General features: G+C 51.2%; 1 protein-coding gene across 1 annotated transcript in view; it reads right to left on the minus strand.

Annotated features, from left to right (window-relative positions):
• Window positions 1-14: 14 nt before the first annotated feature.
• Window positions 15-26,336, minus strand: part of DENND6B (DENN/MADD domain containing 6B) — a 27,712-nt gene continuing 1,390 nt past the window's right edge. Inside the window, exons 2-20 of the mRNA XM_014961942.1 lie at window positions 20,229-20,267; window positions 20,103-20,145; window positions 19,064-19,176; window positions 16,762-16,842; window positions 14,337-14,442; window positions 13,703-13,782; window positions 13,375-13,437; window positions 12,535-12,590; window positions 11,248-11,370; window positions 9,384-9,479; window positions 9,189-9,283; window positions 8,583-8,648; window positions 7,168-7,232; window positions 6,670-6,759; window positions 5,697-5,750; window positions 5,212-5,321; window positions 2,734-2,836; window positions 1,430-1,504; window positions 15-1,105 (exon numbers count right to left, since the gene is read on the minus strand). Of these exons, the coding sequence (XP_014817428.1) occupies window positions 983-1,105; window positions 1,430-1,504; window positions 2,734-2,836; window positions 5,212-5,321; window positions 5,697-5,750; window positions 6,670-6,759; window positions 7,168-7,232; window positions 8,583-8,648; window positions 9,189-9,283; window positions 9,384-9,479; window positions 11,248-11,370; window positions 12,535-12,590; window positions 13,375-13,437; window positions 13,703-13,782; window positions 14,337-14,442; window positions 16,762-16,842; window positions 19,064-19,176; window positions 20,103-20,145; window positions 20,229-20,267 (1,581 nt within the window). The 3' untranslated portion in view covers window positions 15-982. The remainder of the gene's footprint in view (window positions 1,106-1,429; window positions 1,505-2,733; window positions 2,837-5,211; window positions 5,322-5,696; window positions 5,751-6,669; window positions 6,760-7,167; window positions 7,233-8,582; window positions 8,649-9,188; window positions 9,284-9,383; window positions 9,480-11,247; window positions 11,371-12,534; window positions 12,591-13,374; window positions 13,438-13,702; window positions 13,783-14,336; window positions 14,443-16,761; window positions 16,843-19,063; window positions 19,177-20,102; window positions 20,146-20,228; window positions 20,268-26,336) is intronic.

Here is a 26,336-nt window from a genome sequence, read left to right on the forward strand (position 1 = left end):
CCCCAAGTCTCACCAACATCTGCCCCCACAACCAGGAGCCCCAAGGCTTTCCTGCTTCCAGCCCAGGGGGGAGCTGGAGGGGGCTCTCCCCACCGCCCCCGGGCAGAGGCTGCTCCAGCAGCTCCCACCCAGCAAAGCTGTAAAAATCAGACTCTTCCAAGGTGTTTTTTCAGCCCGTTGTCCAACCCCAGGAGACACCTCCCTGCCCAAGGCAGAGCTCCAGCTCTCTTGTACGTTCTTAGAGCGCACAAACTTGTTTTTTTTTCAAGCAGAATAAATGACATTTGGAGGCCAGCTCCTCTCCGTGGAGCTCCTGTAGCTGCTGTCACTCGCGCAGCCACCATCTCTGGAGAGCTCTGATCCTGCAGATGCACCAGCCCCTTCTTCTTCTTCTCTTGTCTCTGCCTTGGAGAAAAGAAATCAGCGTTCCAGGTCCAGCAGTTCATCCTCCCACTCCCACCACAGCCCAAGCTCTGGCCGGCAGGAGAAGGGGCAGCCACAATATTTTCACATCATTTGTACGTGGGGGACGAGCGTCTCTCTCGTTACCACCCTGAAAACATCTCCCCCCTCCAGGGCAGCTCCTGCTTCTTCCAGGCGGAATGATGGCGTTGGAGTTTTGAGAGCCCAAGCAGTAGCCAAGGATGGATGTGCAGGTGTGGGCCAGGTGTGTTTCATACGCCCTCTCGCATGCTGCTGGGAGCCTGGCCGGCACCTTCTGACCCACCAACAGCCACACAGGGAAGAGTTTCTCATTTCCAGCCCCTGAATCCAGCTCCTCGAAGCAGGACCAGATGGAGAAAAGCACACAGGGTTCCTCATTCCTGCTACAGCTCCAACCCGCACACTCAAAATCCTCCACGGCGGTGAGCAAGGTCCAGATCAGGTCACGGTGGCTGAATCAGGGAAGAACTTTCCTTTCTGGTGGCTGGGAGCAGGGTGGGAGGACCCTTCCTTCTCCCAGAGAGTCCCGTCACCGCGCTCAGTGGTGGTGCAGCACGGCCTGGAGATCCTCTGGCAAGGAGCCGATGATGGTCTCGATGTAGAGGCCCACGCGCTGCAGAGTCTCCTCCTTCACGGGGAGGTGCTGGCACCTGGCTCGGACCTACGGGACACGGAGGAGAGGACAGAGGGATTTGATAAGAGCTTCAAAGCTCCTCTTTCCTCTTTCAGAAAACTCCTTATTGTCTCTTTAGTTCGAGGCACGAGACAACAGACAAAACTGTCACCTGAGCCTCAGGGAGATGAAAAGAGAACTCTGAATCCTGTTCTACACCAACACTGAGGTGTCAGGACTGTCCCATTTGCCAGTTCTCCAAATTGGGGGGTGAGAACCAAGCTACAAGTGTGAGCTGTGTCCCCACTCCCTCCCGGCCACAGAGGTACTGATGGGTAGGAAGGAGCCTGGGAAGAAGGGAGGAAAACTCACCAACTTCTCCCGAAGCTTTAGGACCAGGTCTACGATCTCCACCTCGGACTTGTCCTTCATCCAGGCCACGATGTTCTAAAAAGAGAGAAGAGCTTTCTTCAGGGGACATTTCTTCTTTAGAGAAGCTTTTCTCAAGGAGATACCCCTAAGCAAAGCCTGAATTAAAAGCCAGGAGGAGGTTTCTCATCCCCTTTCTCAACTCTGCTGACAGCACCTATGCCTCAAGGAGCAAGACAGAGCTCTCCCCACCGTTCTGGCCGTGCTGGCATCAGGCTCTTGACTGCAAGAGGAGAATCAAGGAAGGGGCAGTAAAAACCAGGTTCCCTTCCTGCAGCCAGACCAGGGACCTTGTGCTGTGCTCAGGATTTAAATCTATTTGCCAGAGACAGGCCTGTTAAAGAAGGAGCCAGCTTTGGCCTTCCTCACACCCTGCTGGAGGCCCTGCCCCACACAGGGAAGCAGCCACTGGGGCTGAAGATGCCCCTGAGTCCACCAGAGCTCCCAGACTCTCCCAGTTTAAGAAACTCTACCAGCATCACTACTAAAAATCCTACCCATTCGCATTAGTGTGCTGGTGGACACCAGGATGCCCAGGAGCCAGCAATGGGCCCTGGTGGCCAAGAAGGCCAAGGGCATCCTGGGGGGCATCAAGAAGAGCGTGGCCGGCAGGTGGAGGGAGGTCATCCTGCCCCTCTGCTCTGCCCTGGGGAGGCCCCAGCTGCAGCACTGGGACCAGTGCTGGGCTCCCCAGTTCCAGAAGGCCAGGGAAGTGGTGGAGAGGGCAGAGCAAAGGGCTGCCAAGATGGGGAGGGGCCTAGAGCATCTCTGTGCTGAGGAAAGGCTGAGGGACTTGGGTGTGTTTAGTGTGGAGAAGAGCAGAGGGAGGGGGGATCTGCTCAAGGCCTGGCAATCCTTCCAGGGTGGGTGTCAGGAGGATGGGGCCAGGCTTTTCCCAGTGGTGCCCAGGGCCAGGCCAAGAGGGAACGGGCACCAACTGGAGCAGGGGAAGCTCCATGGGAACACCATGAGGAGGCCGTTGTTTGGTGTGAGGGTGGCAGAGGCCTGGCAGAGGCTGCCCAGAGAGGTGGTGGAGTCTCCTTCTCTGGAGACATTGCAACCCCCCTGGAGACGTTGCTGTGGGAGCTGCTGTGGGTGCCCCTGCTCTGGCAGGGGGTTGGACTGGGTGCTCTCCAGAGGTCCCTGCCAGCCCCACATCACTCTGGGGTTCTGTGCCTTCATCTCCCTGGTTCCACCTGAGAAGTATCACCTTGGCCTTGGTTTGAATTCCTGGAGCTGGAACATACCGCTTCACAGATGGCCTCCAAATGAAGGGCCTCCAGCTTCTGGGTCATTTCCTTGTGCCTCTGACGGTACCAGCCATCAAAGTTGGGAGACTTGAAGAAACGCCTGCAGGAGGAGAAGGGACAGTGAGAAGGGGACAGAGCAGGACCCGGAGAAGCGTAATGGTTCCACCGCACACAGATTCCCCATCCTACCACAGCAGGCACAGACGTGAGAGCCAAAGACATCCTGATTCATGGTGTCATTAAGGATGGCAACAGATTATGAGCTAATACGCTCTTTTCCTATCTTGTCTGATCCAAATGTTTCTCTTCTGCCAGGCATTAATGTGATACAGCTCAGCAGCTTTAGCAGATTGTCACCAAGAGAGGGACAATCCTGCCAGTCTCATGCCCCAGCCAAGGCAAGAAGCAGGGCTCTTTGCCCTCTCTGGCCTTATTTTGGCCCATTTTTCCTTGGGAGTTATGACAGGTGGGAGTTATGAGTTGGGACTCAGCCTGGAGAAGAGAAGGCTCCGGGGAGACCTTGGAGACCCTTCCAGTCCCTCAAAGGGGGACCTCCAGGAAAGCTGGGGAGGGACTCTGGATGAGGGAGGGGAGCCCTAGGAGGAGGGGGAAGGGTTTGACCCTGAAAGAGGGGAGATGGAGCTGAGCTGTGGGGAAGAACTTGTTTGGTGGGAGGGTGGTGAGAGCCTGGCCCAGGTTGGGCAGAGAAGCTGTGGCTGCCCCATCCCTGGAGGGGTTCAAGGGCAGGTTGGAGGGGGCTTGGAGCAACCTGGTGTGGTGGGAGGTGTCCCTGCCCAGGGCAGGGGGTGGCACTGGGGGGGCTTTAAGGTCCCTTCAACCCAAACCATCCTAAGATTTATGATTCTATGACAGCTGGGATGGTTCATTCACATTCCTCTGCAGCATCTTGCTTAATTCCTCACCTTTCCTGATATTTAAAGCTTTCGACCATTTGCCCGCAGGGACCTAAGGCCCATATCACTGTGATTTACAGTCTCCTGCACAAAGGGATCATCCAGGCTACGGCAAAGGATGTGCAGCTCTCACCTCCCCAGCGCAGTACAGTAACGAGTCTCTGCTTCTAATGAGCTACGCAGGAACATGAACAGGGGGCAGCACAACACCTGGTTTCATCTCACAGTGTTAAAGAATTTTAGATCGAATTCAAAATGGGACTGAAAAGCCACTAACTGCAAACCAGGGCTGCGGCGGCAGGGAAAGAAAAAGATGAGAAAGATTGCAATGCCACTTCAACGGAGCCACAGCCCCTCCAGCAGCACATCCCTTGCCACTCCTCGATTATCAGCAGGGACATCTCAACGCTGTGCTTCAGCCTTTTCCTCCACTTTTCCTCCATTCCATGTCCCTTCCAGTCACCTCCTCAGGCCACCTGCAGGGAGCACCTCACCAGCAGAGCTCAGCTGATATTTATACCGTTTCTTTTTGCGGCTTCAAGGACCTCTAAACCCAGCCAAGAGCTCGAGATGCCGCTGGGACACAGACAGATTTATTTTTAGGAACTGAAGGAACACAAGAAATAGTATATACACGAAATCTCACACAGTTAAGAACCCTGGAAGGTGTAAACTCCTGCATGTCCACCAGTTGCCTGCAAAACCTCCCCCAATTTATTGAAGCAGCTTTTTGTTTGTTACTGTTTTTGAAAATATTAGATATCCCAAATGAAATCTGTCTACCACACCCCCACCGTAAGGAGTGGAACCGCTGGTTTTCAATTAAATATATTAAATCCCCAAATGGTACAAACATTATTACACAACAAAACATACTGATTCCTGTCTCTGCTCATTTTCTGGAACTTTTTCCCTTCTCCAGCTCCAGACATTGCCCGTTTCCCTTCCCACTGGGGTAGCCACTTTCTGCATCTTTCCTACTCATATTGTGATGTGCCTTCCCCATCCCATTTAGAGCTGATTATCCTTGACAAGAAAGATGAACCAACTCTCCTGCAAGCTCTCTTAAGTTCTCCCCTGAAGAAACTACATCCTTCTGTGTTCCACCAGCATGGCCACCCCGCAGTAATAATGAAACACCGTTGTCCTGAGTGTCTTCATCCTGAGCTGGATGAAGACCTGCGAGTTTGTGCATCCCATCTGCCTGGGAGCAGACACTTCAAAAAGAAAGACTCCCTGGAGGACAATCAATGACATCTCTGATGTCAGAGACGAGTCCCCCTCTCCAGCAGGGAGGGCTTAGTTTAAGTTCCTCAAGGGGGTGAGTTGACAGTGTCTAAACCCGACTGGATCTACTTATTTAAGAGATTATGTAAAACGCAGGATTTATTCTGCCCTGCCTTTGCTTTTCCTGGCCATCACCACTCCTCGTAGACATGAGTTTTTCAGGTCTCTGTCCTGAAACTCCCTTTTTCCTCCCAATTCTAACTCCGGGTTTGATGACCACTATGACCTGCACCAGCTGTCAAGGGGATATGGTGAGGAATTGCCAAAGCCCTACCTGTAGAGGCCCAACCAGTCGCCCTTGAGCACACAGGTGAGCTGGGGACCAGCGTGTTCCAGGGTCTTCATGAAATCTTCCTGGCGGAAAGGACGGATCTGCGGAGGATTCTGCACAACAGAAGGACCGTGTTACACGGCACCCAAAAGAAACAGGGAGGGGGAAATGAGGTTCTTATTTATAATGGAAGAGGCTGCACAAGGCAGACTCAAGGAGAACAAAAAACCCCACGTGAACACCTTAACCAGCCTCGTGAGTGACATTCAAATTAGACTGACAATAGCTGAGCTCACTGCAAAACAGGAAGCATCTGCCCCAATGTTTGTTTCAGCTTTTTCTTTTTTTATTTTTAAAGGAGTAATAACCCTCTTCCTTCAGGAGGGAAGTTCACTGAGAGTATCAGAGCACGGGATCAGCATATGGCAGAACTATTCCCCGTCCCTGCAGCCAGAGGAGAGCAGAAGTGACTGGAAAAGTGAACGTACCTTCCATGGAGTAATGGCTCTCTGCAGAGGCATCAGACTCGCAATATAATGTTCCTGAGAAGAAATACCCCCCAAAAAAAATGAAGAAAAAAGATGTTACAACAATCAAGGAGCCTCTTGTGTGGTCACTGAGTGTGATGGTCTTCTCCAACGCATCAGGGCACACCCAACAGCCTCTTACTCTGTCTGTTTTTTTATTTCACAGTTGTATTCTATGTGAGCCCAAGTGTCCCAGCTCGTTCCCCACCAGGGACTAGGTCACAGAACTACACTGCCTAATCCCAAGCACGTGGGAAGAGTTCAGGAGGGAAGAAGTTGGCAGGAGGGACTCAAAGCTGAGAAGATGCTCTGTCCTCCTGCGTTCTACCTCCTGAGATGAAGTAGAAAAGAAAGCGGAGAAGCCAAACTGGGCCAACTGGATGGTCCCTCAAAAAAAGCAGCTTTGTAGTGGGACTGGACAGGGAAGGCCCTGAGGGCAAGCACTCGCTGAGATCTGCTTGAGGGTGGTGATCACCACGGTGCCAGGCTCTTAAGCTGTAGAGCAAAGCTCCCCAAAGCCAGAGGGGAGGGTTTCACACTGGCTATGGGTTTGATTCTGGCATTAGAGGTGAAGAAGTGCATTTTGGGTTCCTGTCCCTTCCCTAAAATACCTGCTTTGACCACCTGCTGAGAAGACCAGAGGTGGCATTAGAACCAAATAACATGGAACACGTATTCGGGCACTGCAGGAACCAAACAATGTCTGTCTTTACCGGGAGTGTGCTGGGTATCCAACCTGAAACCTGCATTCAAGAGACATTCAGTTCCTTTCCATGGAGTAAAACATCTCTAGAGGGTGCCAGCTCCTGAATCTATTACAGATGCTCAGGTACGGGCGAATAAAAGAGGGCAAGCTCCAACTTGTCACTCCAGCACCTCCCCTCCAGCTCCCCTCCATCTCCCCACCGCCCCGACACGTCCCTGCTCGACTCACCAGGGGGATAATGAAGCTCTGGGTGAGCTCCAGGAGGTGACGCCTCAGAAGAGCACTCTGGACCTCGGAGGGGCGTTTCCGCTGGATGCCCTGCAAGCACAAGCACCACCATCACGGGAGGCACTGCCCTCTCTTACCCAGATTGACACAAAATTGGCAAACTATAAGCAACCAGTCCCCAGCAGCCTGGAAAACCACCCAAAATACCTGTTCCACCCTCCAGCTGAGCGTTCCGCTCACACTCCATTACACAGAATCTGTTTTTTCGGACTATTATTTTTTTTTATAAGGATTATTCTCACTTAGGTTATCATTAGTGCCAGCATTTCATCCATAATATTAAGTGAAAAAATGTAAATCTGGCATGATAAACACATCAAACTATACTGGGGTAAATCCTTACAAGCTTTTGGAGAGTTTTGTCTGTCTAAACCAAGCTGTCAGCACCGTTTTTCCATAATGACACACAAGATGTAGGACAGAGTGGAAACTGCTTACCTTTAGTAGTCTTTTTATCAGCGTTTTGTCTTTGTGAAGAAATGTTTTATAAGAAGTATAGATTCCTAGAATGAAAAAAGAACCTAAATCAGAAAAAAAACCCAAACTTTGACCATGTATCTAAAGGAGGCTCTAGATTATATATTATTATATAGCCCAAGGATAACAGAACTGAAATTCCCAGCACAAACCCTGGCAGCTCTGTGTGTGTGTTTGTGAAATTACAAAAAGTATGAAAAAATAATTACAAAAATGATGAAATTGCTAATGCAGCCAGTACTCACAGCAGAATTAAAGGACACTACAGCTGGGGAGCAGCTCTGGGGGAAGGGACCTGAGGGTCCTGGGGGACAAGAAGCTGGAGCTCAGTGAGCCATGGGGCTGCTGTGACAAGGAAAGGCAACGAGATGGGCTGCACCACCCAGGGCATCACCAGTGGAGATCAAGAAGTCATTACCCCATTCTACCCTGCACTGCTCAGGCCACACCTGGAACACGGGGCTCAGTTTTGGGTCCTGCTACGCAAAAAAGCTGTGGCCAGGCTGGAGAGGGGCCACCAACATGACCCAAGGACTGGGAAGGTGCCACGTGGGGAAAGGTTGAGGGAACTGGGATTGTTCAGCCTGGAGAAAAGAAGGCTGAGGGGAGACCTCACCACCACCTTCCAGTATTTAAAGGGTGGCTACAAAGAAGGAGACTCCCCTTTTCACAAGGAGTCCCATGGAAAAGACGAAGGGTGATGGGGAGAAGTTACTCCTGGGGACATTCCAATTGGAGACAAGGGGAATATTTTTCACACTGAGAACTATCAGCTGCTGGAATAATCTCCCCAGGGAAGCAGTGGATTCCCCATCACTGGACACCTGTAAGATCCACCTGGCCAGGGAGCTGGGCCATCTTGTCTAGAGTGTGCTTTAGCCAAGAAAGGTTCGACCAGATGATCCTTGAGGTCCCTTCCAACCTGGGATTCCATGACACTGAACTATCTCAAGGACCTTCTTACGCTAAGCTTGTGGTGAGACAACTTATGGAGTCAGCTTATGGCCAGGCCTGAGCTGAACAGTTGGTTTAGTGAGAGACAGCTGCATGTAGGTAAGCAAGTTCCTTTGACCTCCATCGCATCTAAAAAGCAGGTGTGATATATAAAATAAAATCAAGAAAATCGTAAGTTCTCCCAACTGAAATAATTTGTTCAATTGGCTTTTTCAATCACAGAACAAAGATGCACAGTTTTTCTGTACAATTTTCTGCATTAAATGGGGAGGCCACAACAGAGAACTGTGTGTATGAGAAGGTGGTAACACCAAAAAATCTGTTGAGATACAAAGAAGAGCACGTGCAATGTTCACGTGCCTGCAAACTCCCCCACCTGGGAGGGTAAATAAACTTAAATGATGTCTGATGAAAGGACTCACCTGGTTTTGTGTCCAGGGTTTTCAGCTTAGCCAGCTTCTTCACCTTGACTTGCTTGGGCAGGTCTCCTGGGGAAAGACACCAAATGACTAAGTTCAGGTCCTGAATGCACCCTCAGATTCACACACGAGAACTGTGCACTTGAGAACATCCAGTCCCACACTTGTACACCATAAATCACATCCTCCCATAACCCCACCCTCACATAAACCTTCTCGACTGCTAACTTTCCTGCTAAAATTTTGGAATAGGACCATGTTAAGGAAGAATTGCAAAAAAGCTCCACTCCTCCACCGAGAGGTCTCCTCGGCTTCATAGATAATAATCAGAGTCTCTCTCTCCACCCCTCTGTTCTCCTCTTTCCTGCCCAGGAAGGACTTCTCCTTTTCTTAAGGCTTCAGAAATAAAACACAGCAAGTTGTCCTCTCCAGGATTCCTCTCAACCATTGTCTGCGCTCACCCTGCATGTTGACTGGGTCAGAGTCTGGATTTCCCTTTGGTTTCTGAGCTCTCAGGGGAATGAAGCTGCATAAAACGATGGCTTAGCAGCTCACTGCCAGCCTCTGACCGGGTCTACCAGCACTACAGGACTTTGGTTCCACCCTTACCTGACATCCTGAGCTCCCCAACCCGAAGAATGTGTGGCCAGTGCTGGAGGGTTTTGATAAAGAAAGGGTTTGTGACTCCCACAACGATGTTTGGCCTAGAAAAAAGGGGGGAAAAAACGCAGAACAACGCTGACCTTGGGGTTTCCTTCACACAGAGAGTGGCAGGTGGGTCACAAGGGTCTACGGGCTACTTACGGAGCTTGTGTCCTGGTGGTGTACTCCTTAAATTCACTGTCGTGGATGGTAAAGTAGGGGCGGTAGTCGCAGCAGTACCGCAGGGGAGCAAGGCAGCTGGAAGAACAGACACAACAGTCACCATCCACGCTTCACACAGGAGGAACCCTCCATTTACACCAGGTTTGTGTCCCAGAGCTTTTTCATAGAATCATAGAATCATAGAATCATAGAATCATAGAATCATTGAGGTTGGAAGAGACCCTTGGGATCATCGAGTCCAACCATCTCCCCTACTCTACAAAGTCCTCCCCTACACCATGTCCCTCAGCACTGCATCTAAACGGCCCTTAAACACAGCCAGGGATGGGGACTCCACCCCCTCCCTGGGCAGCCTGTTCCAATGCCCGACCACTCTTTATGTCCCTCAGCACTGCATCTAAACGGCCCTTAAACACAGCCAGGGATGGGGACTCCACCCCCTCCCTGGGCAGCCTGTTCCAACGCCCGACCACTCTTTGGGTGAAAAATTCCTTCCTAATGTTCAATCTAAACCTCCCCTGTTGGAGCTTGAAGCCGTTCCCTCTCATTCTATTGTTAATTACCTGTGAGAAGAGACCAGCACCAACCTCTCTACAGTGTCCTTTCAAGTAGTTGTAGAGAGTTGTTTTGTCCTGCCAGAGGTAACACTATGGAGGAGATCCAGGCTTTTTGGTTTTTGGGCTTTTTTTCAGCTAAAGCAGAGTTCAAAGCCGAGGAGACAAAGTTCCTCAGGGCTATGAACAATCATGTTCCTCAGGGCTATGAACCATCAGTCTGCCGGTGACAGCAAGCTGTGTGGTACAGTTGACACACTGGAGGGAAGGGATGCCAGCCAGAGGGACCTGGACAGGCTCGAGAGGTGGGTCTGGGTGAACCTCATGAAGTGCAACCAAGCCAAGAGCAGGGTCCTGCACCTGGGACATGGCAATCCCAGGCACAAATACAGGTTGGGAGGAGAATGGCTGGAGAGCAGCCCTGAGAATAACTTGGGAATGTTGGCAGGTGAGAAGCTCAATATGAGCCAGCAGACCAGAAAGCCAACCACATCATGGGCTGCATCAAAAGAAGAGTGTCCAGCAGGTCCAGGGAGGTGATTCTGCCCCTCTACTCCACTGTGGTGAGACCCACCTGGAGCACAGTGTCCAGTGTTGGAGTACTCAAGACAGGAGGGACACAGAGCTGTTGGAGTGGGGCCAGAGGAGGCCCCGGAGATGCTGGGAGGGCTGGAGCCCCTCTGCTGGGACTGGGGGGCTGAGAGAGTTGGGGGGGTTCAGCCTGGAGAAGAGACGGCTCCGGGGAGACATTGTAGCCCCTTCCAGTCCCTCAAAGGGGGGGGCTCTAGGAAAGCTGGGGAGGGACTCTGGATGAGGGAGGGGAGCCCTAGGAGGAGGGGGAAGGGTTGGACCCTGCAAGAGGGGAGATGGAGCTGAGCTGTGGGGAAGAACTTGTTTGGGGGGAGGGTGGTGAGAGCCTGGCCCAGGTTGGGCAGAGAAGCTGTGGCTGCCCCATCCCTGGAGGGGTTCAAGGGCAGGTTGGAGGGGGCTTGGAGCAACCTGGGCTGGTGGGAGGTGTCCCTGCCCAGGGCAGGGGGTGGCACTGGGGGGGCTTTAAGGTTCTTTCTGACCTGAACAGTCTGTGATTCTATTATTTTATCATGTCTCTCTTTTACTCTTCTGTACCACTGGTGGAATACGAGCCAGACTCTCTTGCTCTTTGTCTTACACACTCTCACAGGCAAACTAAACCTACAACAATTGACTCAGCAGAAGAGTGGATCTGAAAGAGAAAAACCATCAGAATTTCTTCTTATATTTCCCCGTATCTCAGAATTTGAAGGCCTTACCTGGTAAGTGCCAGAACCATTTCTGAAGAAACTGTAGGGGATGGTGCCATGACAACGATCGGCTCTCCCAGTAACATCAGCTCCCATAACATCTGGACGTGAATGAGCACGGGCTGGAAACATCTGTGAGTAAAAGGAAGAACGAGGTTAGAAATGCAGTTCAGGAAAGACCAGACACACTTATTACATATAAATCTACCCAGATGTGTGTCTGTCCAGGAATTTGAAATCTAGGATTGATCTTTAGCATCCCATAAGAGAATCACAGAATGACAGAGTGATGTGGGGTTGGCAGGGACCTCTGGAGAGCACCCAGGCCAACCCCCTGCCAGAGCAGGGGCACCCACAGCAGCTCCCACAGCAACGTCTCCAGGGGGGTTGCAATGTCTCCAGAGAAGGAGACTCCACCACCTCTCTGGGCAGCCTCTGCCAGGCCTCTGCCACCCTCACACCAAACAACGGCCTCCTCATGGTGTTCCCATGGAGCTTCCCCTGCTCCAGTTGGTGCCCGTTCCCTCTTGGCCTGGCCCTGGGCACCACTGGGAAAAGCCTGGCCCCATCCTCCTGACACCCACCCTGGAAGGATTGCCAGGCCTTGAGCACATCCCCCCTCCCTCTGCTCTTCTCCACACTAAACACACCCAAGGCCCTCAGCCTTTCCTCAGCACAGAGATGCTCTAGGCCCCTCAGCACCTTGGCAGCCCTTTGCTCTGCCCTCTCCACCACTTCCCTGGCCTTCTGCAACTGGGTGTCTTTACACATGGTGTTGCTCAACCATTTTATACATGGTTAAAGGAAACATAAAGCAACCTGCTGATTGTACTGCTCTCAGAATGTGTGTTCATCTATGCAGTGCTCTCTTTTGCCAAGAATGGTTGGACCAGACGATTCTGGAGGTCCCTTCCAACCTGGTACTCTGTGATTCTATGATTCAAAGTAAAATGCAGGTGGATTACAGCAGAGGAATGTCTATTAGAACAGCACTTATAATGCTAAGAATTTTGGTTCAGATACACAATGTGTGTCTTTCAGAGCTTAAGCTGTCACCAGCTGAGGGTGGGAAAAACCCCCCTCTAACGAGGACAGGGGGGTGTTAAGGGCAGCACACCCAGGTTCAAACACTGCCCAAGCTCTGCAAGCCCCAAATTCTAAATGACACTCTTAAATCGAGTAATTTTTGGTTCCTCATTTCACATCTTCATTATCCCCGTGATTTATGGGACACTCTGAGCAGAGAGAGGGCAAAGCAGATGGAGAAGAGAGGGTTGCAAGGATGGTGACCCTCACCTGAAAAGATCCAGTTCATGAATGCTGGGGAGAACCATTGGGGCTGGTAACAGATTCTAAATGAGGAAGGAAAAAAAAAATAAAGAAACCCAAAACTTTTAGTAATGGAAGCATCCTGACTGAAATGCCATCTGAACTGACCACATCAATCACAACGTAGCTCCCTTTACAATAAGCCCAAAAAGAACAAGGTTAATGCTTAGAGGTATGAGCCAGGCACAGATCTGGATTGAGCAGTCAAGGTCCATATGAATTTCCTTCCCTATAAGATAATCAAGAATCCCTTCTTTTCAAGATTTGAAATACTTCCCATGTCTGCTCCCTTATTTCCTAGAGTTTCCTCTGGCAAAAGACAGAGCTTAAGATACAGATAGAGAAAATAAGGCTTGATAATATGGCCACCAAAATTTGTGAAAGACGACAACTTTATTCGAAGGAGAGAAAAAGGGAAAAGAAGAATTTAGCAAGAAGCAACATCAGAGCTGAATCAAAGGGGTAAAGATGCTGCAAAAACAACCCAGAAGACCACGGCAGGGTCTCGTGCAGACCTACCCACGCATGGATTCCCAGGAAAGGTGAGGTGAACAAAAACGGGGAGAACAACGCACGTACGTAACCTGAAGCCCACAAGTTCTGTGCGGGGTCTCCTGTTTTAAAAGGCAGAGGCAGGAGAGGGTGCAGCGTGAACCAGATGGGGAGCCCAAACCACTTTAATCCCAGGACAAAGTGGGATTTCAAACGGGATAAGGCTGAAAGCACTGTGGTCCTTCCCCACCCTCCTCCCTTAGCAGCCAGGATTCTGCCCCTCGCTGGCGCGTGTCACGTCACGCCTCATCTCACCTCTTGATTGAACTGCTTCACCGGGCTTGATCCTGGTTTATCCACCCTTGAGGGGATTCTCACCTGGACCACAAATGAGAGCAGAGAGATTACCCTGGGAGGTGGCAGCAGTTAGTGTGCACATGCTTCACTTTCCTGCCTGACAACTGCTCAGGTGAGAAAGCTTCCTCAATTACCAGTTCTAATTGTACGGATGGTAGGAATAAAGGGAGGGAATCTAGAGGAAAGAGTGATCTTAACGTCCCGAAGCAAAGGGAGTGCATGTTCTGCATCTCAGTTTGTCCCAGCGATCTGCTGGGGAGCAAAGATCATCATCAGCAACAAGTACCTGAATGACAACTCCCATCACTGGCAGGTTCAGAGTCTGTCCCGGCACGGGAGGCGGCCACTGATCGATCTCGTTGCACACTGCAGGGACACAGGAAAAGGCAAAAGGTCAGTCTGAAGGACAATGCAGCTAATCCAGCCGGTCCTATGAGTTCTGACAGATTAATTATCACTCATTTCTAGCTCACACGTCCCCCCGGCTAGCTGCAAGCAAACACTCTGTCACATAATTGGGCAAGTTTAGGTCAGACACCAGGCTCAACACCTGCATCAACGTCTCCTGCGCAGGAGCAGCAGCACTGCGCTGCTGATAAACCCTGATTAAGTCAAATAGTGGAATAAAGACCTAGACAGAGATGTAGCATTAGCAGTTTTTTCCCTCTCTCTGGGAATACACTGTATGCAAAACTGACAGCATCATCTATTCAGGCTGTCAGACATTCCCCATTAAAGCATCCTTTACAGCTGTTTATAATTTTGACAAGCCAACCGCTTGGAGGAAAGTTTTTCCCTGTTGGAATTTGTTCCAGAACGAACTAATTTGGACCATTCCAGCTGTCTTTCAGGAACCTCCTGACAAAGCCTCCGGAAGATTCCACTAGGTGAACCCTCCCCTCCCGTGTCCGAGGGCTCACCCGCCTCCAGGCACGGCTCCAGCTTGTCGAAGTATTCGGGAGCGATCAGCTGCAGCAGAGACTGGAACAGGTTCACGTATGGAAGGCGGGACACCAGCACCAGAGACTGGAAGAAGGTCCATTTAGGAGTCAGAGACAGAATCACAGAATCACAGAATCTTCTAGGTTGGAAGGGACCTTAAAGATCATCTTGTCCAACCGTCAACCTCACTGACAAAAATAGACACCCGCACAACAAACAAGGAGCATCATCACTAAACCAGACCTCCCAGCACTACATCAACCCGGCTTTTGACCACCTCCAGGGATGGGGCCTCAACCACCTCCCTGGGCAGCCCATTCCAAGGGCTGAGAACCCTTTCAGTGAAAAAAATTTTCCTAATATCCAGCCTGAACCTCCCCTGGCGTAACTTGAGGCCATTTCCTCTTGTCCTGTCGCCTGGGACTTGGGAGAAGAGACCGACCCCCACCTCTCTACACCCTCCTTTCAGGGAGTTGTAGATAGAGAGCAATAAGGTCTCCCCTCAGCCTCCTCTTCTCCAGGCTGAATAACCCCAGCTCCCTCAGCCTCTCCTCATAAGACTTATTCTCCAGACCCCTCACCATCTTTGTCGCCCTTCTCTGGACCTCCCGACACGATCGTTTCTAGCATCACATATACTTCCACTGCTTACTTTGCACTTAAAAACCAGCATCAAGAACACCAAAGAGCTCAAAATACTGCTGGAATTCTGGCTGGTGGGATTTTTTTACTGGTGGAATTCTAGATGCTGAACCCTCAGGCTTTGGGAGACCCAGGGGTTTCCACGCAGGCAAAGAGTACTGTTAAATAAATAAGCTTCTACCAGGGAGCCACCGCAACTAAGAGGGATGAGATCGTGACCTCACAGAAGATCAACTGGAAGAAAAATAAAAATAAATGGCTGACAGGTTCAAAGCTACCAAAATGACCATATCAGGTGGAGAAGCGCAAAGGAGCAGGCCACTGAAATTGAAATTAGGTAGATAAACAAAATTAAAGTATTCTTGGGAAGAAAAAACAAAGTAATTTGAAATAATGCTAATTTGTTTCCAGCAATGCCTTTTTTTGTTGTTCTTTTGGTCTCTGTCTAATGCTGCTTTGTGAAATACATCACTATTTTTTAGAACTTTTCCAACTCAGCCCCACTGGGGGGTCTTCACTACTACGCTGATTATTACAGCATCCCAGAATGATGTGGGGTTGGCAGGGACCTCTGGAGAGCACCCAGGCCAACCCCCTGCCAGAGCAGGGGCACCCACAGCAGCTCCCACAGCAACGTCTCCAGGGGGGTTGCAATGTCTCCAGAGAAGAAGACATTCTCTTCCTCTAATCATTCATGAATACATTAATCAGGATCCAGTGAAAAATTCTGTGATAGTAATTTAAACACCTCCTTTCCAACCCAAAACTCTGGGATTTGAAATAAAAAAGCCACCCAAGCGTGACAACACACTTTGCTGAGGAATTCAAGGTGCCCAGTTCCTTTGTAAGGCTGCCAAAGAGCTGGCACATGAGCCCGGTGCAAACATCTGCTCAGCAGCCCCCTGTGTTCTCCAGCTTCTCTGATCCTCCACCTTCCTGAGTGATCAACCCCCTGGAAAAAATGGATCTTAGGATCAAAGTGAAATATTTTCCCTCTCTAGAAGTCTGAAGCCTTGGAAGAGGCTGCCCAGGGCAGTGGTGGAGCCACAAAAGCCGAGCAGACGTGGTGCTGAGGGACATGGGTCAGTGGTGGGTTTGGCAGTGCTGGGTTGATGGTTGGACTCAATGATCTGAAAGGTCCCTTCCAGCCTCAACAATTCTAGGACTCTATGAAATTCCACTCCCTTTCAGGCAGCGATTATAACTATCTGAACAATACCAAGCACTTTGCATATTTATGCTGAAATAAACAGGCCATTTATATTCTTTTTCCCAGTGCCTGTGTCAAAGGAATTTAGGGTAAGAGACAAGGCTGGGGAGGTACCAGCAGTGTCCCTGCCGCCGGGTAGAATCAATCAGCCCAGCAGGAAAGCCATTCCCAGAGGGCTGCAAGGAAGAAGAAAGATTAAACCACTAATAAGCGTAGGGTTAAGCTCTAACTAGCACAGACTGCAATAACGAAACACATCCTCTCGCTGCCTGGGACGCTGGAGGTACAAACTGAAGCAAAGGCTGGAGAGCTTCAGGACCTCGTGATTCCGAGAGCAGGGCACTGCTGGTGTGATTAACGCCCCATGGCAACCGCACCCAGGTTTGTTTGGAATTACACTTTCCACATATCCCTGGCTCTCCGCGACCTTTGCCGTTTCCTGCAGAAAGGCTGTGGGTGTCACGTAGGAAGGGGTGCTATTTTACAGCTATGGAGAGGTGCCTTTTTGCAGCTCCGGAGCAGCGAGAGAGCTATCCGGTTTCGGTACTCACCTTCTGAAAATAACCTCTCTTCATCGAGCTGTCCTTGACTTGCCTGAAGTACACGTAACCGAAGTAATGAGCTGACTCCCGCTGCAGAGAGACCCGCAAGGCCCTTAGTGAGAAATCCATTACTGCTGCCACCAAACCCCCCCAGGCACTGACACAACGCCTGGCTCCTGCTGTGAAACTATTACAGCCCTCGCTCCTATTTACCAAAGTTATCCAGGCTCAGCTCTCCAGAGGGTTCACCCCACGGGAAGACAGAGAAAAGATACAAACAGCTGAATTCCCGTAGAACTACAGCCTCTGGGCAGCCCCTTTCACCAGCCCCTTTCTGCAGAGACTTCAGGGCCATCACCTAAGGGGTTAATTGAGGTTTCCATTAATGCACCCACCCTGCTGCCCCTGATGTGCTGGGGCTGGCAGCTCTCTCTGCCAGCTTAGAGGGTTTTGTTGAGGAAGGAATATACCACCACACCTATCGCATCCCTCTTCGGCCAGGCATTTAAGGCAGCACCAGTCCAGCTTTGCCCAGAGTGAAGCCCAAACTCGAGTGATGCTTCACAGCGTCCATGAAAACCAACAGATCTAATACAAATCCCCCACGATGGTTTCAAACAGCCCCCAGGGATCATTTCAAACAGACCCCAGGGATCACTTCAAACACTCTCTGCCTTCTAGGTTCCCACTGACATCAAAGAGGAAGGACAGTTATCAGTGCCGAGACAAAGACCATTCCTAATATCATTTTTTGAAGCCCCACAGGTGGCTTAAGGCACCTTTCTCTTCCCAAATATTATTTTCCACAGCCGAATCCAGTACTTTGGTGCTTTTACTTCCCTTCCTCCTTTAAAGCCAGGTGAATCTGTGCGAATCTTCTACCGAAGTGAAGCAGCAAAAATGGACACAGGCTGAAAAATCTCTAGACCAGAATTTAGGAAAATAAATCCTCCTGCTCTCTCCCAGACCAGCAATCCATTTCTGGATCATACATCACAAAAGCATCTCACAAAAAGCTTGCAGAATTGTTAAAAAGGCACATGCAGAGGAAGCATCGTCTCAAAGGAGAAAGCAGAAGAGGACAAGCTGATCTGATGGCCATCTGCTCAATTAAAAGAAGCAACAGAGCTCAGCACATCCCTTCTCTGCGTGAAAGGGCAGCTCACTGGTGGAAAAACCGCCTAACAGGCACTCCTGGTATTAGTTACAGCAGCCCCCACAGCCAGGCCAAGGGGGGATCTGCAGCACACCCAGTATTCTGGGTTTATATAGAGAGATCCTGCACCAAATGGAAAGAACTGCCATCCCTCAACAAAAGAGGTAAATGTCTAATTTACCACACAGAATCCCAGAATGATGTGGGGTTGGCAGGGACCTCTGGAGAGCACCCAGGCCAACCCCCTGCCAGAGCAGGGGCACCCACAGCAGCTCCCACAGCAACGCCTCCAGGGGGGTTGCAATGTCTCCAGAGAAGGAGACTCCACCACCTCTCTGGGCAGCCTCTGCCAGGCCTCTGCCACCCTCACACCAAACAACGGCCTCCTCATGCTGTTCCCATGGAGCTTCCCCTGCTCCCGTTCCCTCTTGGTGCCCGTTCCCTCTTGGCCTGGCCCTGGGCACCACTGGGAAAAGCCTGGCCCCATCCTCCTGACACCCCCCCTGGAAGGATTGCCAGGCCTTGAGCACATCCCCCCTCCCTCTGCTCTTCTCCACACTAAACACACCCAAGTCCCTCAGCCTTTCCTCAGCACAGAGATGTTCTAGTCCCCTCACCGTCTTGGCAGCCCTTTGCTGGGCCCTCTCCACCACTTCCCTGGCCTTCTGGAACTGGGGAGCCCAGCACTGGTCCCAGTGCTGCAGCTGGGGCCTCCCCAGGGCAGAGCAGAGGGGCAGGATGACCTCCCTCCACCTGCTGGCCACGCTCTTCTTGATGCCTCTCTTACCCCATGGTAAGGTGCACGGGTGGCCAGGCACCCTGTTGGATGTCACCAGTGTGTCACCGTCTGTTTCACTGTTGCCAGACGTGACCACTCACTGCTCTAATCCGGGGTCCCCCTGATTCAGCTCCATCCCTGAGACTAGTTTGAACTCCCAACGCAGCCCCCTATGAGTACTAACATGGAAGTTAGTCCCTGTGCCGAAATCTTCCTCCTTCTCTGACTGGAAAAATGAGTGTGTTATGCACAGAAAGCAAACCAACAGCCTATGGCTGTTAAGCCAAATATCTGGTTGCTGGCAAGTACAAGTCAACTGCTTGTATCAACTGCTGGTTCCTTGGCAGGTACAAGTAGTGCAGGGAAATGCCACTGACCTGCAGCGTCAGGGGAGCTTCTCTGTTGTACTCGCCATCGTCCTCGTAATGAGTGGTCCTCTGGCCCCCCGACTGACGCAGGCGGAAGCTGAACTGAGTGTCCCCAAGGCCACCTGAGACAGAGAAGATCACAAAGGCTCAGCAAGAAGTTTCAGCAAAGGGAAACCTGGGAATTGGTTAAATCTGAAATGCTGACATTCAGAGGGATGCTGATTGACAAGGAACTCTGAAACTGAAAACGCAGTGCGGAGTTACAGCACAAAGAAAGCCCCAAAAGTGGGTGGGAGACATAAGGGACAGAGGGCTGAACGCAAGAACTGGTATCACTGAGCTAAACCCTGCCCGGCCACTGCTGGGAAACTCAGAGCCATTGGCCAGTACCATCCACCCTGAGCCACTTCTTACCCACGACACCAAAAAACCTACAAACAGCCTTAATCTGGGATCGCCCAAACCCTGAGTGTTCACCAAGCCCTGAGAAACTAGTGAAAGCACAGCCTTAAAAACATTTAAAACTGGGCTGGGCAAAGCTGTAGAAAACTAACAGTCAGGAATAAGCGCTAAAGAAAGAGGTGCTGGGATGAATTAACATTCTTATTTATTGGTAGACACGAGCTTTGGGAACACTTCTGCTGCGAAAGCACCCTCTCCCCGTCTATTTCTCTTCACTGAGCACTTCACTCCCAGAACTGCTGACAGTCGGCAGCTGCAAACCTCAGGGAACCTACCCCTCGTGATTGTTTTTTTGTATTTTACTGGCACGGGTGAGGCATGAGTGTGCACAAGCTCGTGAAGAACTCGTCCTGTCACCCACCAGATCGCAGGTTCTATATCCGGAGTGGAATCAGAAGGACAAGAAGCCTCTTTGTTCAGACCTAAGGGCTGGGTGCTCCTCGATGCCAGGGCTCTGGGAGACAGAGCCACGGGGCTCCGCTGCAGCAGCTCCGATGACTCACCCTTTCCATCAGGAGCCCGTTTCTTTCCCTACGGCCACGAACCGCCCCACGGGCTGCAGGAAAGGCCAGCAGATGCCACCTACCTGAGTAGGAGTCCGGGAAGGACAAGTAGCAGATACTCGTTTTCTGCAAGAAACAAAGGCACACAGTAAGAAAACCTCCACTGCTGATGCTGGGGGAAAAAAAGAAAAAAAATAAATAGTTCTTACCTCTTTCTCTGTCAGTCTAAAGTCATAAGGATACACCAGCTGCAAAGGAGACAAGAGCCGGTAAGTCAATCACTGTTTCCCCACAACTTCCCCACAGACCTATACACTTTGCTTCAGACAGTAAGTGCCTTATTTTTCCCAAAAAATATATCCTACGAGAAGGTCCCTCTCCCCGTTCAAAGTCTGACTGTCCACAGACTGTCCACAGACTGTCCACTGCACCGGAGCCGCCAAAGAATCTGCATTTATTCTAGCAGATTTGCAGACAGAACAAATGGTTTATGTTTTACTTGGATTTTAACTTGAGAGTCGATATTTTGGTGAAGAAGCAGCCCCAGCACCCCACTGCCAACCTCTCTGTACGGATTCCTGATGTGCAGACGTCTGTTTTCTCTAACACAGGTGGGAGAGGGCTCTCCTGATGCTGCTTGAAATTCTGTTAACATATACCTACCCTCCAAGCTCCAAGCCTATTCAATTCTGCACCTAAATGCAAAGTTTACAAATTGCCCAGAATAATGTCCTATATAAAGTTTTGGACTTTGCGTACTTCTCATTGCTGTTTGGAGGAGGGCCACTTTTTATCTGGATTTTTTTAAAATCTTAATAAAAAGTCCCTCACAATAAGGAGTGAGGAAGGCTGGCGTCGTGAGCTGCCGAGGCGTAAAAACAGATTTCCCAGCAATGAAATGAGAAAGTAGGGACAGACTAAGAAGTTTAAAATGGCTTTAAAACAAAGCTGTGCCCCATGTGATGAGGTACGGAAGGAGTCGTCACCGGGGGATGGCACGGAGAGTGTTAACAGCCGGGGCTGGGACACCACCTTTGCAGCATCATTCTGCAAAGATACAGGCAGGGCAAGGTCCCTGTCCTCAAGGGCAGAGGGAAGGGTGAGCCAACAACAGCCCGGACAAAGTTTTCCAGCTGTATGAAGAGATCAGAAAACACCATATGCTGTGTACATGAAACAACACACGGCTGGTGTTAGGAATATATCCCAGCCTCCGGGCTGGAAATGTCTATTTAAGAGCCCTGAGCTCAGCCAGAGATGCTGTTCTCAGCGACCAAAAGGCAGAGCATGGGCAGCAGGAGGACTCCGAGAGGATTAGATACCAGAAAGAACTTGTTTGGTGGGAGGGTGGTGAGAGCCTGGCACAGGGTGGCCAGAGAAGCTGTGGCTGCCCCATCCCTGGAGGGGTTCAAGGGCAGGTTGGAGGGGGCTTGGAGCAACCTGGGCTGGTGGGAGGTGTCCCTGCCCAGGGCAGGGGGGTTAGAACTTGATGATTTTTAAGGTCCCTTTCAACTCTAACGATTCTAGGATTCTAGGATTTGGAGCTCTGGTTTAGCCTCCCTGCTCTGATCTGTTGTTAGAAAGAGAAGCCAAGGTTTATTTTGTAGGGAAAGAGGTAGGGCTGGCACGGGCTGGGAGCCTCGTGCTGTGTCAGCATCCCGGTGACAGCCAGCCTGTGCTACGCCCCATCCATCACCCAGCCTCTCCGATAAGAGAGAGCTGTCAGGAATTATAAAGCTCCTGGTTAAAGACTCTGGCTTTGCTGCCGAACTCTGTAAACGCTGATAACTCCATTTCTAAGCCCATAAAAGAGACCTTGGTGTGAGAACGGAGGGGCAGAACCGCCAGCAAGACCCAACAGCAGGACCCACCACGGGAACCCTCCCACTGAGGAGTGGGAAACGCCATGGCTACAGTGCTAACGAGCTCCACGAGTCACCGGGCACAGGACAGAACCCACTCACAAACCCGTAGGAGCAATGGACACAGCCTGCACAGCACCGGGAGAGGCAGGAATTGCTGCTGGATTGACATCAGCGGACGAGAGTGAACCTACACTGAGTGTGATGTGGGGAAAAGGGGATGGTGCTCCTCTGCCTTGGGCAGTGACTCCGCTCGGGGTCAGTCTGCGAGTCACCCCGTGCTCCCACCAGGAGCTCTCTCTCCTTACAAGCCCAGGAGCAGCCGGGGTGGCAGCGGGCCAGGGCGCTGGAAGCTCAACCAGGCGAGCTCGCCGTGCTCCGGCAGCTCCCCGCCGCCGCCTTGGCAAGGTCACCTCATCAGCTCGGGAGAGCCAGCCAAATTAACGAGCAGAAAATTAGGCTGATCCAGCCTCCGTTTAAAGCTCCTCTGAAAGATGAAAAGCCACAAAAGCGCAGGAACAAAGTTATCATGGATGAGCTGCGGCGAGGAGGCAGCACGGGGAGGGGTTTTGGAGGGACTGTGTTTGAGCGGCGCCGCAGGAGCAGCCACGCTTCCCCGCTTGGGTGAGGCGACGGAATAAATCACCGTGGCTACGACTAATTTAATGATCCCACCACCATTTGTTTTGTTAACCCCCACATAACGATGGAGAGAGCGGGAACGGAGACCTAGGCACCTGAGGCTGATTCATGGAGAAGCTCGGGAATGTCCCGGCATGGTGCTCTCTGCAGCGCCTGCTCATCACCCAGCTCTCAGTTCCTGAGTCAAAACAGGTTTCTCATCCTCCTCCTGCCTTTTCTGGGGGTCTCTCTGCCAGTAAATCAGCCCAGAAGTGGACAGTGACAGCTCCAAGCTGCTTTTGGGTCAAGCTGTAAGATATGCTAAAGCGTTTGTTTCACTTGGAGACGTGTGCTCGGCACTTTGTGGGGAAAAAAAAAGAGGAAAAAAAACCCAAATCAAACCCAAATGCTTCTGTCTGAGCATAGAAACACTGATGGACCCAAGAATTCAGACACTATGTTTTTGAAAAATAGGCCTTATCTTCTGCATCCTTCCTTCCCCTTCCGTTTAACACTCCCACATGTGCTTCTGCGCTTGGGGTGGGGAGGGAATCACCCAATACTTACAGGATGAAAACCCTGATCTAAAAGAGTAAGAATCCGACTGGCTAGAACTTTTCTAGCCAGAAGCAAAAAGACAGTAAACAAAAAGGACCTTTTCATTTGTAAAAGTCCCTGGATAGGTCAGAAGTAGCCCCAAAAGGGTTCAAATTATGTCATAACTCGTGGCGTAGCTCTCTCCCATCAATACTGATGGATTAATGAGCGCGGAGGTGACACACGGTGCTGACAGCGGATCCTTGCCCTAAAGCGTTGCTGTTGGCACAAGCCAGGGTGACCCATGCTCTGCCGCTGTCACAGCAACACGGACAACAGCCCAAAAACTCCTTCCTGGTGGGGCTGAAGTCACCCAGCTTCACAAAGTGCCTGTGTTCGGGAAAGCTGGGGGGAGGGAGGAGCCGGCGCTGTGGTGAAAAGGGAGATTTCAGAGCCAGGGGGACAGGATTTCAGCGTTTCTATGACAGCAGAGCAGTCGGAGTTGGATGGCAAAGGGCTGGTCCTGCAGGAGAGATCGTCCCAGAAACGTGTCCTCTCTCCCAGGGATTTTTGCTGTCTGTAGTTGACTGTTTGAAGAAATGTAAACCGGTGGCTGAGTCAGAAACGGTAATTAGACCCAATTTCTGCATTAACCTCTGTTTTCCTTTGTAACACCTTTTCTGCCACACGTTTAAATAGCAGCAGAGCTGGGACTCGTGGAATTTCAGGCTGGTGGTGTATCCACGCTGCGAGATGACTCCACAGGACACAGGTCAAGCAACATTCAGAAACCCGAGCGGAGCCTGACCAAGCTCGTGGTTATGAGGTTGTATCCGCAGAACCTGCCCCATCCCAGGGGTAACTCTGTCTGTCTACTCCGTGTCGCTGAAGGACAGACAACAGGCACCAAGCAGGCTTCAACGATGAGTAAATTTGGGCAGCACGGGAAGGAAAGAGATGTTTTATCTGGGAAGAATCCTATATTCAAGAAAAAGCAATCCCCAGGACAGGATGGTGGTCTCAGCACAGAAACCCTGGCTGGGACAGGGCTGCTCCTGAAGCAGAACTGCCGGGGACTTCCTAAGGCTGGAGGGGGGATGTCTGCACCCCCACACACTGGTTTACAGAGATGATGCAAAGCAACGGTGCAGCCTCCAGAACGGGGGGTTTCCCTTCCTTCTGACTCACTTTGCTGCGAGCGTGTGAGGCTGGCACTGTGCAATCCTCGGGTGTGCGAGCAGCCTCGGTGCATAAATCACTCTTCAGAGGGATGGAGGTACGTCCACAAAACCACAGAGAGCTCTGGCAAGATCTAATCTCGGGCAGCTACACCGATCTGGTAACGCCGATGGCAAGCTTCCCCTGCAGACTCAGCCAGGACCGAAGTCCCACAGGGCTGGGTGCCACAGATAGATTATTTTCTTTAACCCAGAAACTTGCAATCAAGAGCCCGAATCAGAAAACTCCCTCCTCTCGGCTGGAGAAACCAGCCCGCTTGGAGGGAAGCCGTAGGATCTGGACCCAATCTAAACCAACAGAGGCAACAGATGGCAATAGGGGATGAGCAGGAAGATTACACCGTTTGACTGCTGGCAATAGGGACATTGACACTTTTTTTTTCAGAAGACAGTAACAGCTTGAGCTATTTTATTTTCCCAAGCCCATCAAGAACGGAACGTGGGATCTTTATCACACAGCTCCTCCTCCGCCTGGCTGCCTTTCCGGGGCTCTCACCCAGCAGAGCCCTGGTCCTTGCCCAGACCCTTTGCTCAGAGAAACCACAACCAAAGGATGGGTGACACTTGTGCCATCCCCCAGCTCAGATGCTGAGCCACTCCCAGTCCCCTCGGTCATTTATGCCAGAGGAGAAACATTTTTCCCATCAATACTTATGTAGGCAAAGGAAGGAAAGGGAGGAAAGGGAGAAAAAGAAGAAAAACACCTTTCCAAGGATTAACAAACCATATTACTGCACACCCCAACCACAAAGTCCCCTCCTCATAATGCCAGACAGGTAACAGAACCGGTAAGAAAGCACCTTTCTAGCTCCATATTAAAACACACCTATGAAGCGTTTAATTGTAAATGCTAATTATTATCCCAGTATTCATATCCTTTCTGGGGTATTTCACATCTGGTTTTGCAGGAATGAGGATAAAGCATGTGAAACTTAGGTCTACAGTACATTGTTTTTTATTTCTTTTCAGGCTTCATGGAAAGAAATAGTCAAGTATTTAAGAGAGCAGAGGGACAATAATCTATAACTCAATCTCTGCCGCTTCCCATTTCCTTCAGAAGCTTCAGCATGACTTTAAAAATGGAAAGTCTTAACCCTCTGAAAACCAGCGTTAACCTCCTTACACAAAGGCAAAGTGAGAACTTCCCACTGTTACACAACAAATGCCGAGGAATTTGAGATAATGCCCGAGGGTCAGCATAATCCAGACCTTCTGTGTCACCGTCTCCGAACACTGACCAGCTCTCGCCTTCAGTCCCGCTACAAGCCTCAGGAGCCCAACTCCCTTCAAATCCTCTCGGAAGCGACCACCACATGTTTCCAGGGAATAGGAAGAAACCATTCCAGCCCTTTCACTCCCCGTTCATCTTCTCTGGCCCCCCAGCGACCCCCACAGGCATGTCAGACCTCCTGGGAAGCCCCCAACAGAGCAGCCTCAGCCCCCCGCTCCACTGCACCCCGTTATCTCCCCATCACTCCCCCACTCCTTCCCTGTGACACCCACCTCAACTCCCCCTTAGTGCGGGCTGACCCCACACATCAGACCTGTATTTCTGAGTGAAACCCCCCCTAGTTGGGGGGGTTCAGCCTGGAGAAGAGAAGGCTCCAGGGAGAACTTGTTTGGTGAGAGCTTGGCCCAGGTTGGGCAGAGAAGCTGTGGCTGCCCCATCCCTGGAGGGGTTCAAGGGCAGGTTGGAGGGGGCTTGGAGCAACCTGGGCTGGTGGGAGGTGTCCCTGCCCAGGGCAGGGGGTGGACTAGGTGGCCTTTTGAGGCCACCCTCCCAGCTCCCAGTCTCCATTCACTCCAGTGCCCTGGCCACATCCCCCCTCGCCCCCCATCTCTGCTCTGTCCCCCCCCTCCCCTGCCTGCTTGCTGCCCCACACAGCTCCATCCATCACCACAGCACTGCCTCCATCATCCTGCCCGTCCCTTGTCCCCATCACTCTGCCTGTCCCCCTGTTCCCCCTGTCACCCTGCCTGTCCCCCCTTCTCCCCATCACTCTGCCCATCCTCGCTTGTCCCCATCACTGTGCCTGTCCCCAAATTTCCCCCGTCACCC

The sequence above is a fragment of the Calidris pugnax genome, unplaced genomic scaffold (genome assembly GCF_001431845.1).
Source record: "Calidris pugnax isolate Ruff unplaced genomic scaffold, ASM143184v1 scaffold459, whole genome shotgun sequence".
NCBI classification, from domain to species: Eukaryota; Metazoa; Chordata; class Aves; order Charadriiformes; family Scolopacidae; genus Calidris; species Calidris pugnax.